Genomic DNA, 16,777 nt, shown 5'->3' with positions numbered 1-16,777 from the left:
CATAGGAATGCTGCGTTACTGCGTTACAAAAACCGTGATTTTTTTGCGAGAATGTCTCATGACAATGACGTAAGCGAGTGCGATGTTCGTGACAACAGCTGTGTGCAGATCAACAATGGATAATATATCGAGTGCGGGAGAGAGTATGAGCGTGCAGCGTTTAAAGCGTGGAAGTACTGACCTTACTTTGAGTTTGATTCCATAAAAAGTGACAAAAACATTAGCGTCCGTTGTGCGTGGGAAGAAAACTTCTTTTTACAGCAAAAAACCCCCCCTAAACAAGCACCGAGTGCGCAATGACGTAATGGGAAATTCACAGAGAAACTCGCGGATTCTTCAACTGACCGCTGCAACACACCTGCACCAGAGCACACCTCCGCCTACCCCAGTCCTGCTTTACAGGTGAAAACAGAGCAACAGGACCGCTAGTCTTTGATTTTATTTATTTTCTGCTGTGTTTTACTTGCATCTCTTTGAAAGACTGAGTGTAAACACAAAAAATATTTTATTTTATGTGCTGGAATGTGCAGAAAATAGGTTTAAATGTTAAACTAATTTCTTCAAGTCAGAGAATGTTGCATATAATTACATTTTTGCTTGATGCATAAAGTTAAAAGATTAAAACTGATAAAACAAGTTAAAAAAAAAAGAGACTTTTCCATTTGATTACATTTTGTATGATGGATTATGCAGAAAAAGTAGAATTGGGCTGAAAGATCTATCGCTTTATCACCTATTCAGGTTGTAAATCGTGTTTTTAAAAAGTAACTAAGTAACTAATTACTTTTGAAAATAAGTAATCAGTAAAGTAACGGGATTACTTTTTTGGGGAAGCAATCAGTAATTAGTTACTGATTACTTTTTTCAAGTAACTTGACCAACACTGCTTAAGAGTGCTTGTGGATTAGATTTATATATTTTAATTTTCGTCAGTGTACTTGCAAAATATGGGAAACATGTCTGTACGAACATATGAGTTTTACTTCTAGTGTGAAGTAGAAGAAAGCAGAAAACAGACCAAATCAGACAATCTGTGATTTATTATTCCACATCTGAAAACAGAAGATCAGAAATTATTTCAACTTTTCACTCTCGGCATGTGGGTAGGACTAACACACCACTATTACATCTCTGACGCATTGCCACAGTACCAGTAGGTAATCCTCTGGTACACCTGAACTCTATTATTTCATCATGAACTAAATACTTAGTGCCACTTGATTTCAAGGTGATGTTATGCTGTCTCATTTCATCTTCATTCACAATGCAAGGCCCTGCAAGAGACAAAGATATAAGAGTATTATGATAAAGATGTAAAAGAATATTATGATAAAATTATTCTTAAGATTGGAGAGAACTGTAACTTACTGAGGCATCTCATGTGTCCAGTCCATTCACCATAGAGGCAGGTTTTGTAAGGCTCTCCCTCCATAATGTAGTACCTCTGACACATGTATTCAATAGTTTCATTATGGCTGTAATGCTCTTTTATGGCGGTCTTGGTGTCTCCATCCTCAAGAGCTGGAGGTATCCCACAGGGTGGAATTTCTGAAAATAAGTGAAGAGCCAAGATTGACAAAAAGATGATCATGCAACTGTGATACTACATTATATTGGTATGCTGGTTAATTTTTCTTAACCATTCATTAATTTACTTAAAAGACTGTTTCCTTATTCAAAATCTAGAAACTCACACTGTATTTCTGCACTTGCTGGGCAGTAAAGCATACTATCTGTTACTGTTCTGTCCTGCCACAAAACACTATGCGGGTAAGATAAGATAAGGTAAGTTTTCATGCAACAAGACGCAACTGAAAGATGTGGTAGTACATGTCACTTGCAAACTGTAATTGTAGTAAAATAATATCTAATGAGTATTTGTACACTACTTTGGTTAGTGCTTGGCTAGTACACAAATATACAAAAAATGCAAATGAATGTTATTGCTATTTTCTCTCACTACGAACTATCACACAGTCTCTAATTTTTATATAGCTGGCTCCCAATTTCTTACTGTATGAATGAAGGATTTTATTGGGAGGAGCCTTTGAAGCTTCTGTTTGACCAAAGATACCTTTCAATTCAAGAAAGATTATTTTCTGTCCTGTTTTCTGAAATATGGAAATTAAAGAGATCATATCTGAAGTAGAAGAAAAGTGAACTAAACTTCACCATACCTTGACAAAGTGGATTTGGTTCCCATCCATCTCTGGTGCATGTGGCCCGAGTGACGCCATCTTTCCTCTTGTATCCTGATATACATGCGTACCTGACAGTATCACCCAATTTCTTTGTCCCATCACGCCAAGAGACCTCCCAGTTGGACAAAAGTCCATCTTGTGGACGGATACATGTAACCTCTGTAAAGAAAGAAAGACTTGATAATCTTCAAAAAATTGTTCATCATCCTCATGGCTGATTGAACTACATGAAAGCAAAGAACAGTGAGCTTAGAATATGTGTCTAAAGCTTTTGTAGTTTTATACCTTGACATACTGGTCTGACAGACCACTGTCCATCCTCATTGCAAGTAGTCTCAACTGAGCGTATGCGGGTTCTCCCAATCCAGTAGCTCTCCTCACATGTAACTGTTACCGTTTCACCAGGTGAAAACCTACTTCTATGAGCAGGTTCATATGTGGTTCCTCGGAGTGGTGTCAGTGTCAGCTCACATTTTATTTCTGCATATGATGGGAAATGCAGCACATGAGTTAGTGTGTTGTACCAAGACAGAGCAATACCATGACATCCAGCTCCAGATCTCACTAGTCAGTGGCATTTAATGTATAAACTGTATGTAATTTATGTTTACCTTCATTAACCTGTTGTGAAAGAAAGATTTCTGATAAAGTGAAAGCGATCGTTTTACTGGCAAAACCAGCAAAGCAGCTGCAATGTTTTCTTATTAATTACAATTTTAGAAGTTCAATTTCAGAGTTGCTGCTCTATTCTCTTTCAGGTGGTTGGTGATTGTTGGTTGGTCCCGGATTCAAACAGATACTTTAAATAAACCAAACTTCAAAGTCCAATAATTCAATTCACTGGGTAGATTGATTTCTATCTAGATTGTGTTCTATTGTGACTAAAATATGAGACTTGTAAATCATTGACTTGTCTTTGTATTGACATTTTATGCAGTGTTCCAACTTTCCATATTTGGGTTTGTAAATACATATGTGTGTGTTAAACCTAAGTTATACTCTGATGCAGACATGGACAATCGGAGACCCAAAGGCCTACTTGCTATTCCTGTTATACTTCTTTGATGTCTGCTTGACGTGTGCCACCTGGTGCAATACCATAGAAATTCTTTTTGGATAAGTTAGCGCTGTCAAAAAAAAAATCAAAAAAAAATCAGTACCTTCGCACGAAACCTTGTTCTAACCATCCGATGACAAAATGTATTGCACTGGGATCCGAGTAAACCCCAAGCAGATTTGTATGTGTGGAAAGTATAACCCTTACTTTATTTTCAGGACAAGAAATCCCAGAAGAAGATGGACAAGGCAATGTCATCATTGTCAAGGAAAATGCATGTTACTCTTTGATATATATGAGCTTCACAAAAGAAAAATGTTCATGAGCTCATCAAGGGATCTAAAGATATTTTTCAATAGACTTCTGAAGAACCAGATGCTTTTTTGCGAGTTCCCCGATTTGAGAGAATTCATGTTGACTGAACTTTCATATCGGATTCACTTTTCAGTCCTGAAAGCAATGCTCACCTTTTATACAGAGTTTATACATTTGTCTTTTGTCATCAGTTGTTTACAACATTTATATTTGTCATGAAAAACAGTAGTCCTTGAATAACTGAATAAATGTATCCTTTTAAGTTTATGCCATTTTCTTACCTGTACATTCATTAGACCCATACCAGCCATCTTCTCCACAGATCAGAGTGAAACTTTCTTTATAACCTCTTTTGCAGTTATACTGGACACGATCGTTGTACCTGTATTCAGCCTGAAATTTTCCAGTAATATCTGCATTATTAAACTGTTGCCTCCTGCATTTTATCTCTGAAAGGAACAAAAACACATTTATTAAGCTTCTGCATTTACTTTGATTCAGATAATTTTGTCATGTAAAACATTCAGATACTTTCATATAATCATTTAAGTAAAAGCAGCAGCTCCCCAGTGTAAATGTGATTCCATTTAACAGTTCTGTATTTTATATTTGAATATGTTCAGTCAAAGGAAAAGAAAAATGTTCAGTTGTGGATTCAACATCCAGCTGAAAGTTGTTGTGGCAGTAAAAATGTTTCTTGCAGTCTGTACAGAAAATAGTATCCAGTGAGTATTTGTACACTCTTTCGGTTAGTGCTTGGTTAGTACACAAATAAACAAAAAAATGAATGTTATTACCATTTTCTTTCACTATGAACTATCACACAGAGTCTCTAAAATTTATATTGCTGGTTCGCAAGATTTTACTCTATGACTGAATGATCCTTTGAGGCTTCTGTTTGACCAAAGATATTCTGCAGTTCTCTCCTGTTTTCTCAAATATGGACTAATATTAAAGAAATTAAAAAGATCATGTCAGAATTAGAAGAAAAGTGAACTAAACTTCACTATACCTTGACAAAGTGGATTTGGTTCCCATCCATCTCTGGTGCATGTGGCCTGAGTGATGCCATCTTTCTTCTTGTATCCTGATATACATGCGTACCTGACAGTATCACCCAATTTCTTTGTCCCATCACGCCAAGAGGCCTCCCAGTAGGACAAAAGTCTATCTTGTGGACGGATACATGTAACCTCTGTAAAGAAAGAAAGACTTGATAATACTCTTTGATATCTCCAAGTACAAAACCATTTTCAATCACCGGTGCTTCACATGTTGAAACTGCTGAAGAGGAAAGTCAAAGTAATGAATACAACTGCAACAATTGGTCATGAAAGTGTACATACTGGAGCACCGGTCCACGGTCTTACGAGGACGCAGAGGAGGACCTGAGAACACGGGGCATAGAGGTGGTCCCTACACACGCAAACTCGGGACCCAGCACTGAAGAGAAAGTATGTAACGCATTTTCATGGCACGGAGTGGATATGGAGAGGGACAGAGGGCCACGAATGGAAACTCGAGTCCGACGCAAACTGCGAGAATATAGAAGAGACTACTAAATATGAATGACAAGGAGGATAGGAGCTACACTCACAGGCAAGCAGTCTAAATAAGAAGGTAATATGCTCCATTTGGTTTCATTGTGTCCAAGTCGGTATGTTGATAGTTCAGTTGATCAGATTTATAAGTTACCATATATGTTGGACTCATCTAGTGTAAGTGGGATATACCAGTTGGACAGTCGCCACAACACTAGGGAGAGCCCCCACTGTATGGTGGGTCCTTTCTCTCCTCTCTCCAACAGGGACCTAAAGGGGTCGAATGATCCTGAGTATATGGACGACTCTATATTGGTTCTATTGTTTTTGTGTACTTATCTTAGTTTTGTGTTAACAGTGGGGGCACAATGTTTTATTTCAGTGACATTTGGAATACACATTCTGTTCTGTTCTGGCGTTATAATAAAGCCAAATGTTAAAGGTACTCTCACTTAATGTAAATGGACTCCAAAGCCCGACAAAGCAGGGAAAAATTCTTAGTAAACTGAAAAGAGAGGATATTGATGTGGCATTTCTACAAGAGACACATTTGGTGGGCCTTGAGCACGAGACACTTAAGAGACAAGGTTTCAAGCACGCTTATTACTCTTCAAATGGTTTAAGACATACAAGAGGGGGGGTTATTTTAATATCAGGGAGGGTCATTTTTGAACACTTTGCTACAATTAGGGATAGAGAAGGCAGATTTATCCTGGTACAGGGCAAATTGGATGGGGAATTGATCACGTTCTATAATGTTTATATTCCTCCAGGTTCCACATTTGATTTCTATAGGCAAGTACTCGAGAAAGTAGTGACGGAGGCACAGGGATTACTTGTCTGCGGAGGAGACCTTAATATTACATTAAAACCACATCTGGACTCATCGGGGAAGAGAATATCTCAATCACAAAAACTAACTAGAAAACTGAACCTTCTGATAGAGGAGATGGGATTGGTGGATACTTGGAGGCATCTTAATCCAACGGCAAGGAACTATACTTACTATTCATCTCCACATGCAACTTATTCGAGAATAGACTACTTCCTCACTTTTGAAAGGTCCACAAGACAAGGATGCCCACTGAGTCCACTCTTATTTGCTATTTTTATAGAGCCATTGGCTCAAAGGATTAGGCAGAATGGTAAAATAAAAGGGATTAATATTGCTGGAAGTGAGCAGAAATTGGCCTTGTTTGCAGATGATGTTTTGGTTTACTTATCAAAAACTACTGAATCACTTATGGAGCTCATGTCAGTGTTAAAGGAGTATGGGCTATACTCGGGATATGAATTGAATATACAAAAAACCCAAGTTCTTAGTAGCTTTTATAGCCCCCCCCCCCAAAAAAAAAAAAAAAAAATCTGCTTAGCAAATACAAACTAAGCTGGGACAAAAGAACTATCAAATATCTGGGCATAAACTTATCAATGGATATAACCAGTTTGGAAGAAATCAACTACCCCCTACTTAAAAAAAGCTAGATTTTAGCAGATGGTCATTATCTAAGCATCTCTTCTAGAGTGGACATCATAAAAATGAATATGCTCCCAAATATACTATACTTATTCCAGTCTGTTTCTATAGAAAATCCTATTAGATACTTTGTAGAATGGGATAGGATCCTCTCAAGATTTATATGGGCGGGTAAAAAGCCAAGAATTAAGTTCAAAACACTTCAGCTTCCCAAGGATAAAGGAGGATTAGGCCTCCCTTGCCTACAGGACTACTACAGGGCAACACAAATAAGAAATCTGGTGGGCTGGTGTAAACCTGGATACTGTTCAAGATTGAAGGAAGTGGAATTGTCCTTGGGAGGTAATTTCCCTGTCGGGGCACTGATAGGAGATCCTTCAGAGTTACGACTCCTGGGAGACCCGGGCAACCCTTGGATAGTAAGTTCATTAAAGATATGGGAAAGAGTACTTAAAAAGTATCAATTAAACCAGAGGGCCGGATTCCTTAAGTGGTTTCCATATGACCCAGAATTTTTGCCTAGTAAGATCGACTCGACATTCAAAGCATGGGCAAATACAGGTTTCACCACATACAGTACCTTGTTGAAAAATGTAAAAGTGATGAGTTTCCAGGACCTTAAGTTTAAGTTTGGGTTGCAAAATCAAGATTTTTTTTAGATACTTGTGTAACATATGTGTTAAATACTTTTGAATTTCACCCAAAACACCTTTTTTTAATTAAATATGTCATTTTGCATCTCAATCACCTACCTGTGTGATCTGAGTCTGTGTGCGTTTGTGTGTGTGTGTGCTGCGTGGTGACGTAGGCGCGTGCATGTGTGCCCCGGTCACAGCTCCTTTCAGCATGGCCGGAGGTAAGTCACTGCCACGTTGCTCTCAGTTAATTAAAGTTTGTTCAGATCCCAAGCTGCAATGTGAACACAGCCGAACCACAGCATTTTTGTTTGTCATTAAGAGACTCGTTCGGGATAAGTTTTGTGGAGGGCGGAGTTCGCTAATATACGCTTTTAATGAGTTTTAGCCGAGAACGCAGCTGAAATGCTAGCATGCTAAGTTAGCCTGATCGCTAGCGGCTTGTGAGCGTATTTGCTGCAGTTTTTTTTAACAGCGTGCACTCTTTTTTTCCTTCGTCAGGAGAGGTGTACTGGCAGTCGCGTGACACACACAGAACAGACACTTATTTCTGTGTTGCAGACGTGCAGTACAGAGCCATGCCAGAACACAACGCAATGACGGGCATAACACATGAACGGGTTACACTTGCAACTGAGGGACTTCCTGAATAAAAAGTAAAAAAATCCTCAGTTATCGACTGGGAAGGAAGAGATTATATATATATTCGAGAATGCATATAGAGATGGACCCTATCAAAAAATTATTTCCAAATTATATTGTTCACTGATCAATCTACGGGGTGATGATACAAGATATGTTAAAGCAAGATGGGAAACAGAGAGCAATCTATCCCTAACAGGAGAGGAATGGGATGGGATCTGTAGGCAGCAGTGGTCAGTAACAAGCTCCCCCTCGTGGAGGGAATTCAGTTGGAAGAATGTAATTCGTTATTTTATTACCCCAGCTCAAAAATCCAATTATTCTCAGAATACAACATGCTGGAGGCATTGTGGACATGCAACAGCAAATCATTTCCACATTTTTTGGGAATGTCCCCGTGTGGTTCCATTTTGGAAGGAAATACATAAGGTCATGGAAACAATCTTCCAAAAGAAAATACAATTTCATTTTGCATTATTGTACCTAGGCAACCTAGAGAGTCTTAATCTATGCAAACCGGATAAATATTTGTTCAGTGTGGTGTCGGTAGCTTCCAAAAAGGCCATAACTCGCCTTTGGCTTAAAGAGGATATTCCTACTATAGATGAATGGATTGATGTGATATATACTATTTTTGTTATGGAAAGAATAACTTTTAGGCTAAAGTGGCAGGCGGACTCATTTGAAGAATATTGGTTGAAATGGTTGAAATATGTACAAAATGGGAGGCCCGATTTTGTATAATGTCATTGTATTCCTTGGTTTGTTTCGTTTGTTTTTGTGTTTTGTTTGGTTTTGTTTTGGTCCGTTTGTCTCTTTTGTTGTTGTTTTGTTTTGCCTTGCTTTTCCCCCCACGGTGATTAAGTTGAATTTGTTGTACATGTTGTATAAATAAGAAAACTAATAAAACATAAATTAAAAAAAAAAAAAAAGTGTACATAAAAGGTAATTGCTGGTTAACCTGTTGTGAAAGGAAGATTTCTGATAAAGTGAAAGCGATTGTTTTACTGGCAAAACCAGCAAAGCAGCTGCAATGTTTTCTTATTAATTACAATTTTAGAAGTTCAATTTCAGAGTTGCTGCTCTATTCTCTTTCAGGTGGTTGGTGATTGTTTGGCTGTTACTATTTAACTGCTGAAAGAAGGCGCTTCTAAAAGCAATCTTTGCTTTACTGTCACATTTTGGATTGCCGTACTCCAAAGCAGTGGCAGTCCTAGCCTGTCTGGCGCCCTTGGCAAACACTCACCACCCCCCTCCACACACACACACACACACACACACACACACACACACACACACACAGAACACAGATACACACACATAAAACATATTAAGGATTGTACATCAACATAAAACTGTTGTCGGAACCATACTGAATTTCACCAGAGAAACACACACACACACACATATGAAGAGAGAGAGAGAGTATGCATAGTATGCAAATGGCTACCAAACAGCCATCATAATTCGTCATACAATGAGAACAGGACAAATCAGCAATTGACAATGACTAATTAATATTAAAATCTGTAACATAAGGTATTGTTTGGAGTTTAGTCTGTTACTGTTGCTATTTTTACCATTTCTTCTCGGAGCAACTGTAACCCACATAATTTCCTTAGGGATTAATAAAGCATTCTGATTCTGATTGTTTCAGGATGACCTGCCATTATCCAATGACACATCTGCTTACCTGTATCTTTTGCTCGTTTCTTCTCCTCTTCTTTTCTCTTTTTTTCTAAACTGAGGACCTGAGGGCTTTGAACTTTTATTGTTCATCTTCCATTGGTTTTAATTTTGCACTCCAGTATGAACACCCATCCCCCAACCAAGGATCACCACAACATAACCTAATAGACCTACACCTTTGTTCACAGATTCACTTTGTCTAGGGTTTATTTCTGGGATTTCGCACAAACCAGTATTCAAATCATGAATAGATAATGGGCTTGGATTTACAACATTATGAATGAAATGTGCTCTATTTGGAAGCAGCAGGGCCCCCCTCCCCTTTCAAACTAAATCGAACTACATTGCTGGAAATTGCTTCTTCCGCATCTCATATCACATTCACATTACTGGGAACATTAATTGATGGACACTGCTGAGCTGGTGTGAAAAACCATTAGAAGAAAACCCTCAAAATCATAACAAAGACATAAATACAGGTTCTTTTTTCTTTCTCAGATCAATACCAGGACATCCAGACATCAAGCAACTAATATACTTTATTTAAATAAGTATGAATGACTTAATTTAATTGATGAAACTCAAACTCAACTTGCTAAATAAAGAATATGCAACATTTATTTATTTTTTGATAAATTAGGAGTGAAAAGTCCCAGGTCTAATGCTTTTGACCCAGTATTTCATGTTTCTTATGTGTTGAGGTGTTGTGTGTTTTTAAGGTTCATTTGTTAATCCTCTTTGTACACTTAGACTCCAATTGTGTCTTTGTCCTTTGTGTCGCCCTCCAGCTGCAGTACTTTTTGTCGACATAATGTTTTGGAGGTCCAAGTGCTGTCTCTGTAAGTCTGCATTTAAGTCCTACCCTGCCTGCATTACACAGCCAGTTCATGACACTAACTCCTGGATAAACTCCCATTATTCACATTAACATGAAAACCATCAAAACATCATGTAATAATTGAAATCACTTGAAGTACTTACCTTGGCTCTTCACTGACGTCAGTGAACATATGCACAAAAACAGGATCCTGCTTTTGGCTATTGCATGCATGTTGTCTTTGTCCGTCTGATCCCTCAAAGAAAACTAAACACTGCAGACTGAGAAAAAAAAAGGTTGTTCAGTGATTTACACAAGTCTGTTCCTGCCTCCAAAAACAATCTCAGGCTCACTGGAAACAGATATAAATACTGTGATCACATGCTGCCACTTTAAAGACTAGTGATGGGATTTCCGGCTCTTTTTAGAGAGCCGGCTCTTTCGGTTCAGCTCACTAAAAAGAGCCGGCTCTTTCGGCTCCCAACCGGCTCTTCTGGTTGTTTTGTTGCTTTAATTAATTAATTATTAACAATAATATAAAATTATGCACAAAAGGAATTACTAACGTAAAAAAAGTGGTTTTATTTATATATGTTTATATATAAATATATGCGGTGGCCCCTAGAGACAAAACACGTACAAACTCCAAAACACATTTCTACCATGAACTGAACTTCCAAAGCAGAGCTACTAGATCACTTAAATTACACAATTGAAAGCATGTGTGTATTGTTTGTGTATTTATACACAGGCACTCATATATATTCAAATAATTTAAAAAAAAAGTTCATTTACCTGTTACTACCACACACCAAATCCGGTCGTTGGTACTTGCTGGCTTGTGTAGCCACAAGATAACAAAAGCTCAACACTGCGCCTAGCATCCTGGAGCACTTCTGTTGTCTTTTGTACGTGTTTTGAGTTTTTATGTGCTTCTGAGTTTTTACGTGCTTCGGAGTTTGTACGTGTTTTTACGTGTTTTGGAGTTTTTACGTGTTTTGGAGTTTGTACATGCTTCAGAGTTCGTACGTGATTTGAAGTTCGTATGTGCTTTGTCTCTAGGGGCCACCGTAAATATACTTTTATTTATTCACGCCACGTAAAATGTAATAAATAAATCATATAATACAAAAATCAACTATTCACATTTCAACTTTTAACTATTTAAATTTTCAGCTTTTTCCTTTTAAAAATTTAAAGTGAAAACAACACAAAACACTGCAAACCACAACACAATTAAATATAAATTATAATATGAAAACAAAAAGAACATGCATATTCTCTGTCATATGGGCCCGCATGAATAAACTTTCTGAATCCTTTATCATCCGCAACCGAAAATAGTTGTGGATGATTACTATACCTTTCTAATGTGACGTTGTTGTCCCTGGCTCTCTTTCTCTCTCTCTCCCTCTGGCTCTGTTCGTGTGCTACTGAGTGTAACTACCGCCCCTTCCCCCTCTGCCCAGCGTAAAGCACAAGGCTTGCGTGCAGAGTGAAGCGGAAAAAAAGTGCGAGAGAGAGAGGGTCAGTGTTGCCAACTCCTCAGTAAGGAAAATCGCTATTGGCTGTCCTAAAAGTTGCTAGAAGTCGCTAAATGACGTCATCGCCTAATTTGCATAATTGCTCATGCTAATGTAATTGTAACCTACGTTGTTGGAGAGAGAAATAACATCGTGGAAGAGACATAAAGTGAGTAAAAAAACGTCCTAAATGCATTTAGAGTTTATTTAGAACTACAAATTAAATTTCTTTTAGCAATTATTGTTTTTTTTAATGTCACAATTCCAACCCTGCTCCTTTACCCGGGCTTGGACCGGCAAAAGTGACCCGAAATAGGCACTCTGGGGGAGTTACTTTGTGTGTGTGTGTGTTTATAAGTAGTTTTAAACCTTGTGATCCACAAAACAGCATAACAGTAAAAGAAGAAATGACTGCGTTACAGTCAGTGCGGGAGCAGCGGCTTCGCTCATGCGCGATTCATTTGCAGTTCGGATGCACAGGTGTGAACATCTTCTGCCCTGATAGCAGCTGGGGGAGGACTATCCTCCGCCCGTGAGCGCTTTGGAACGGGTGAGGTGCCCACGGCAGCACCTGCTGCTTGTTGAGAGTAAAAGCGATAAGCGTTTTCACGTCAAAAAGTCGTCATAAATAAGTCTCCAATAACACCGTTCACGTCAAAGAGTCGGCTCTAAGAGCCATTTCGTTCGCGAACGACCCATCACTATTAAAGACACAGTGGGACCCTAACAAACTGTTATAAACACCATAATGCTTCCCTAATGTTATTACACATAACAAAGTCACACACTGCAAAAACTAGATAATTAGATAACTCAGTAGACAAATAGTAGATTTTTCAGGCTGTTATATAAATTATTATTATGAGGTCATGTCATACCATTAAAAATACAATTCACCAGTTGGTGAAAACACAAATATTTATAAATGGCTAAATGTTGATTTGATTTTTTGTTCCTGTTAATCATCTGCAGGAATCAATAGAGCAAAGAACATTTTTAACCTTGCCAAGGTTTGAGTTGGAATTTTTTTTTTTTTTTTTTTAAAGTAAAGCAGTCTGAATATAAATGAACAGTCTGAACTACACTTAGGTACAAACTGGGAAAAACTTGGATAATTTTGTAAGAAAGGAGAGAACTGCAGTCAATGAACTCTGACCTCTTGCAAACTACTAAAACAAAATGTAGCTGTTGAGCAATGCAGGATTTGCCTTAGTTTCTTAATATGGCCTCACGCTGTTTATTCTACTTCTTGTCAGCATACTTTACAGAAAAAGTAAACAGAAAGTTCAAAAACATGTCCCTGCCAGCACCACTTTGTTCCAAGAAACGTAAGACAGAAAGTAGGCCAGTGTTTTCACTCTTTAACATGTGTTTTCCTGTGTTTTGTGTTTGCTCCAGAAAACATTGGTTTGATTTTATGCATATGTAGGAAAGTATAAAAAAAGTTGCTTGTCTATTAATTAATATATTAATTTATAGCATTCAAAGCAGGAAGAGACAGAGAGGACAAAGTAATGTTGAAATGATGTAGGCTTTTGAAAAATTAAAGAAAACTCAAGTAACTCTCGTGAATGAAATGTCCATACAGTTTTGTCTTTTCCTTCATCTTCAGTCATTTTGATTTGAATTGTAATGTAAATCTAACCTTTTCCAGCTTTTGTACTTAACAAGTTCCTTCTAAAGAAGAGATCAATGTCACATTTGGTTGGTCTAAAACATTTGTGATGGTAAATTGTGAATCATTTTCTAATTTTGATGTTTTGCCATTGGACACGACTTGGTTATAACTCAAATATACATGTTCAGTTCAACCTAAACTCATACAAGATAAGAGGCCAGACTTGGAAACAACTGCACGTCATTAATGTTGTGTTGTGTCCTGAGGCAGTCAGTTTAAATGAGATTTGTTTTGTGTGTGTAGTGACAGGAACAACTGCAAACTCAATAAAGAGACAAATGTTTTCTGTCTTTTAATGGAAATGAAATCTGAAGTAAAGAAGGAGTGAATACAGATTGTCAGCAAACATTTGTCTCTAGTGATCCAATCCATATTTGCAATTATGTTCAACCTAAAAACAGCAAAAATGGTCAAACTCACATCTCTTTCCATAACCATTTCCATTTACCCTTCAATTCATCTGATGTAAGAATTGTTGTATAGATTTGGTAATATCATGTCCCAGATTAGGAGCGCTTATTATGACTTCAGCATTATACTGCAATAAATTTTGCCAAAAATAGTTGTGAGATCAGAAATCATAATTAGAATTTGTAGTTTGTCTCATTAATTTTTCTAATGAATTTGAATGCAATGAATTTTTCACACAGGGCCGGATAGGTTTGGATGGATTTTCCCTTAATAAAAAAAATGATAATTTAACAACTGTGTTTTGCATTTACTCCTGTTATATTTGTCTAATATTAAAATTTGTTTGATTGTCTGAAACATGTAAGTGTGACAAATATGCAAAAAATCAGGAAGGGACAAAAACTTTTTCACAGCACTATATAGTTGAGAAAGAAAGAAGGGGTGTCCGAATTCAGGGGCTGCATCTTCCTGCGGACCTGGCCTTCGCGGTCTACATGGGCGGGATCCTCTGAAGGCCGGGTAGACCGGAAGTGAGCGGCTGTGAAATTGGATGGTCTAGCCTTCAGATTTGCGTCACCAGCTGTCTCGGTGGAGTTCAGCTGTCTGCTCCTTACTTTTTAAAACATAACAGGACACTGGCGCAAATTCTCGATCATGTCACACTTCTGTTTAATCAGTTTTCCGTATGTCGTTTATTCAACTGTAATCTCAGCCAAACCGATTTACTCACTAACAAATAAAACATTGAAAAAAGCCAAACAATAACATTTTTAAGTTATCTAAGTGACCTATATATCATGTTTAACCTGAGTAGCGACAACCTGTTCTCACGTACTCTAGTGAACCGCCTAGCTATCGAGCTGGTGGGTAACAGACTTCTCCGAAAACGTCAGAGCTCTTTGCAAATATGTGATGTCTTAAAAAACGAGCAAATATTTGAAGTTTACACAGCTACATTCTTGCCTGAAAATATCTTAAAAGTTCATTTTGTGACCCAGAAAGAGTAATAAGAGTAATATTAAAACTAAGTAGCGGCCGCCTATGGGCAGAAATCTGTGCCATCAGAAACTGAATTTGAATAAGTTAAATTTGAATTTGAATTGCTCGGATTGAATCTGAATTGTAACTTGAATCAAAGCTTTTAAAAACTGAATATGAATTAGCCTAATTTGAAATTCAATTTATTGGTTTGAAAATGATCATCACTAAATTGAAATTGAATTTTATATTTTGAAAACGAATTTATTTGCTTTGAAACCGTATTTTATCCTTTAAAAATGTAGCTCTCGAATAAGTTCAGATTCACTTCTCACCATTCAGTTTCAGTTCTACAATTCAATTTCAGTTCCAAAATTCAGTTTTTTGGGACTTACATCCGGTTCCGGTTCAAGAGTAATCAAGCGCAGATTAATAGAACTACGTTTTACTAGCGGACTGAAAGTGTTACTTTTATGCTTATTGTAGCTTTTAGCTAAAAACGCTAATTTAGTGTAGTTTGCCCTGGATTCAGCTTTGACAAACAAATATGATCGACTGTTTCTAGTAGAATTCCAAAGTTGTCATCTTGTACCCTCTCAGAGCCATGTATGCTTGCAGAGACCCCTACAGTAGGGAAACATGCAAAACAGTGTCCAAAACTTTGTATTTTAGCTTTATTTATGTCTTACACAGCATCCCAACTCTTTAGCTAACTTAATAACTTTAGCTAAAGTGAATAGTTAGAAAACAAAAACGCGTGTCAAAGCAGCGCGTCTGGCGCGTTTGACTCGTGAATAAAACCACCCAGTCAATTTTTGTGTTGCATTTTGTGCATACATGCGTTTCGCGTCTACCGCTCGAGTTGGAAAAATCTGAACTCCAGCGTCATTTCGCGCCGCGACAACCAATCAGGAGCCTGGTGACGTGGCTCTGACCTAAGTCAAAGGGGCAGATCCAGCCAAAGCCCTTCATACTTCATTCAATATGGAGGAAAGGCTAATCAGCGCCGTAGCAAACCACCCAGAGCTGTACAACACCAGCTGCTTTGTGTACCGAGACAGGAATATAAAGGACTGAGTTTGGAGGAAGATATGTGAAGAGACTGGGCAACCTGGTAAGTTCATTCATTTCTCTTTTGAAATTTTTGACTGACCCGGGGAAGCTGCCCAAAAGCTAGCAAGCCACCGCTATTTTTCCACTGATGTACAAATACCATTCTGCTTTTATGCATGTTGTCATATAGGAATATATTTTATTGTTTATTAATAAACAGCACACAGTGGTCCCGCTGTTCATCCGTCACTGCTTCGCATTTTCGCTGATTTTTTTATTGCAGTACAGCATTGCATTCTGCAGCCTGATTGACAAATCTCCACCGTGTCGTGTCTCCTGCGCTTGCCAAATTTATCACGTTTGGTTTTGATAACTATCACATCCAATAGGAAAAATAAGCACAAAAACACCCATAACTATGACCTTCATTCGGAAATAGACACCTGCACCGGTAGGGAAAAAGGCGCACGAAAGTGGCAGGCAGATGAAGACAAAACGCGGCATAATAATACTTTTACGTTTTGCAATCTACAAAGGTTTGCACTTTGAGAATCAACTCCTCCCTTCCTTACATCCTTTCTCTCATTCCTGTTTCTCCTGTCGTCCTCTTTCCTTATCCGACTCTGCGACTTACAGACTCTCGTCGGTTCATTTTAATATGAATGAAAGTAGAGCTGCTTTTCCTTCAGGCAAAACACACACACACACACACACGGTTTTTAAAACCTGTTAACATTTATTATTGTCTTGATAGAACCAA

General features: G+C 37.9%; 1 protein-coding gene across 1 annotated transcript; it reads right to left on the bottom strand.

Annotated features, from left to right (window-relative positions):
• Nucleotides 1-1,010: 1,010 nt before the first annotated feature.
• Nucleotides 1,011-10,745, bottom strand: LOC146369821 (complement factor H-related protein 2-like). The gene is made up of 7 exons (XM_084910968.1): nt 10,539-10,745; nt 4,586-4,768; nt 3,855-4,022; nt 2,487-2,681; nt 2,178-2,360; nt 1,369-1,548; nt 1,011-1,274 (listed from the first exon to the last, which is right to left on the bottom strand). The coding sequence occupies exons 1-7, from the start codon at nt 10,606-10,608 to the stop codon at nt 1,087-1,089; spliced, it is 1,167 nt and encodes a 388-aa protein (XP_084767094.1). The 5' UTR covers nt 10,609-10,745; the 3' UTR covers nt 1,011-1,086.
• Nucleotides 10,746-16,777: the final 6,032 nt, after the last annotated feature.

This window comes from Perissodus microlepis, chromosome 17 (assembly GCF_051167445.1).
Source record: "Perissodus microlepis isolate ML-2025 ecotype Zambia chromosome 17, ASM5116744v1, whole genome shotgun sequence".
Classification (NCBI taxonomy): Eukaryota; Metazoa; Chordata; class Actinopteri; order Cichliformes; family Cichlidae; genus Perissodus; species Perissodus microlepis.
Note: the sequence above shows the minus strand (reverse complement) of the source record. Positions and strands in the feature narration are given on the sequence as shown.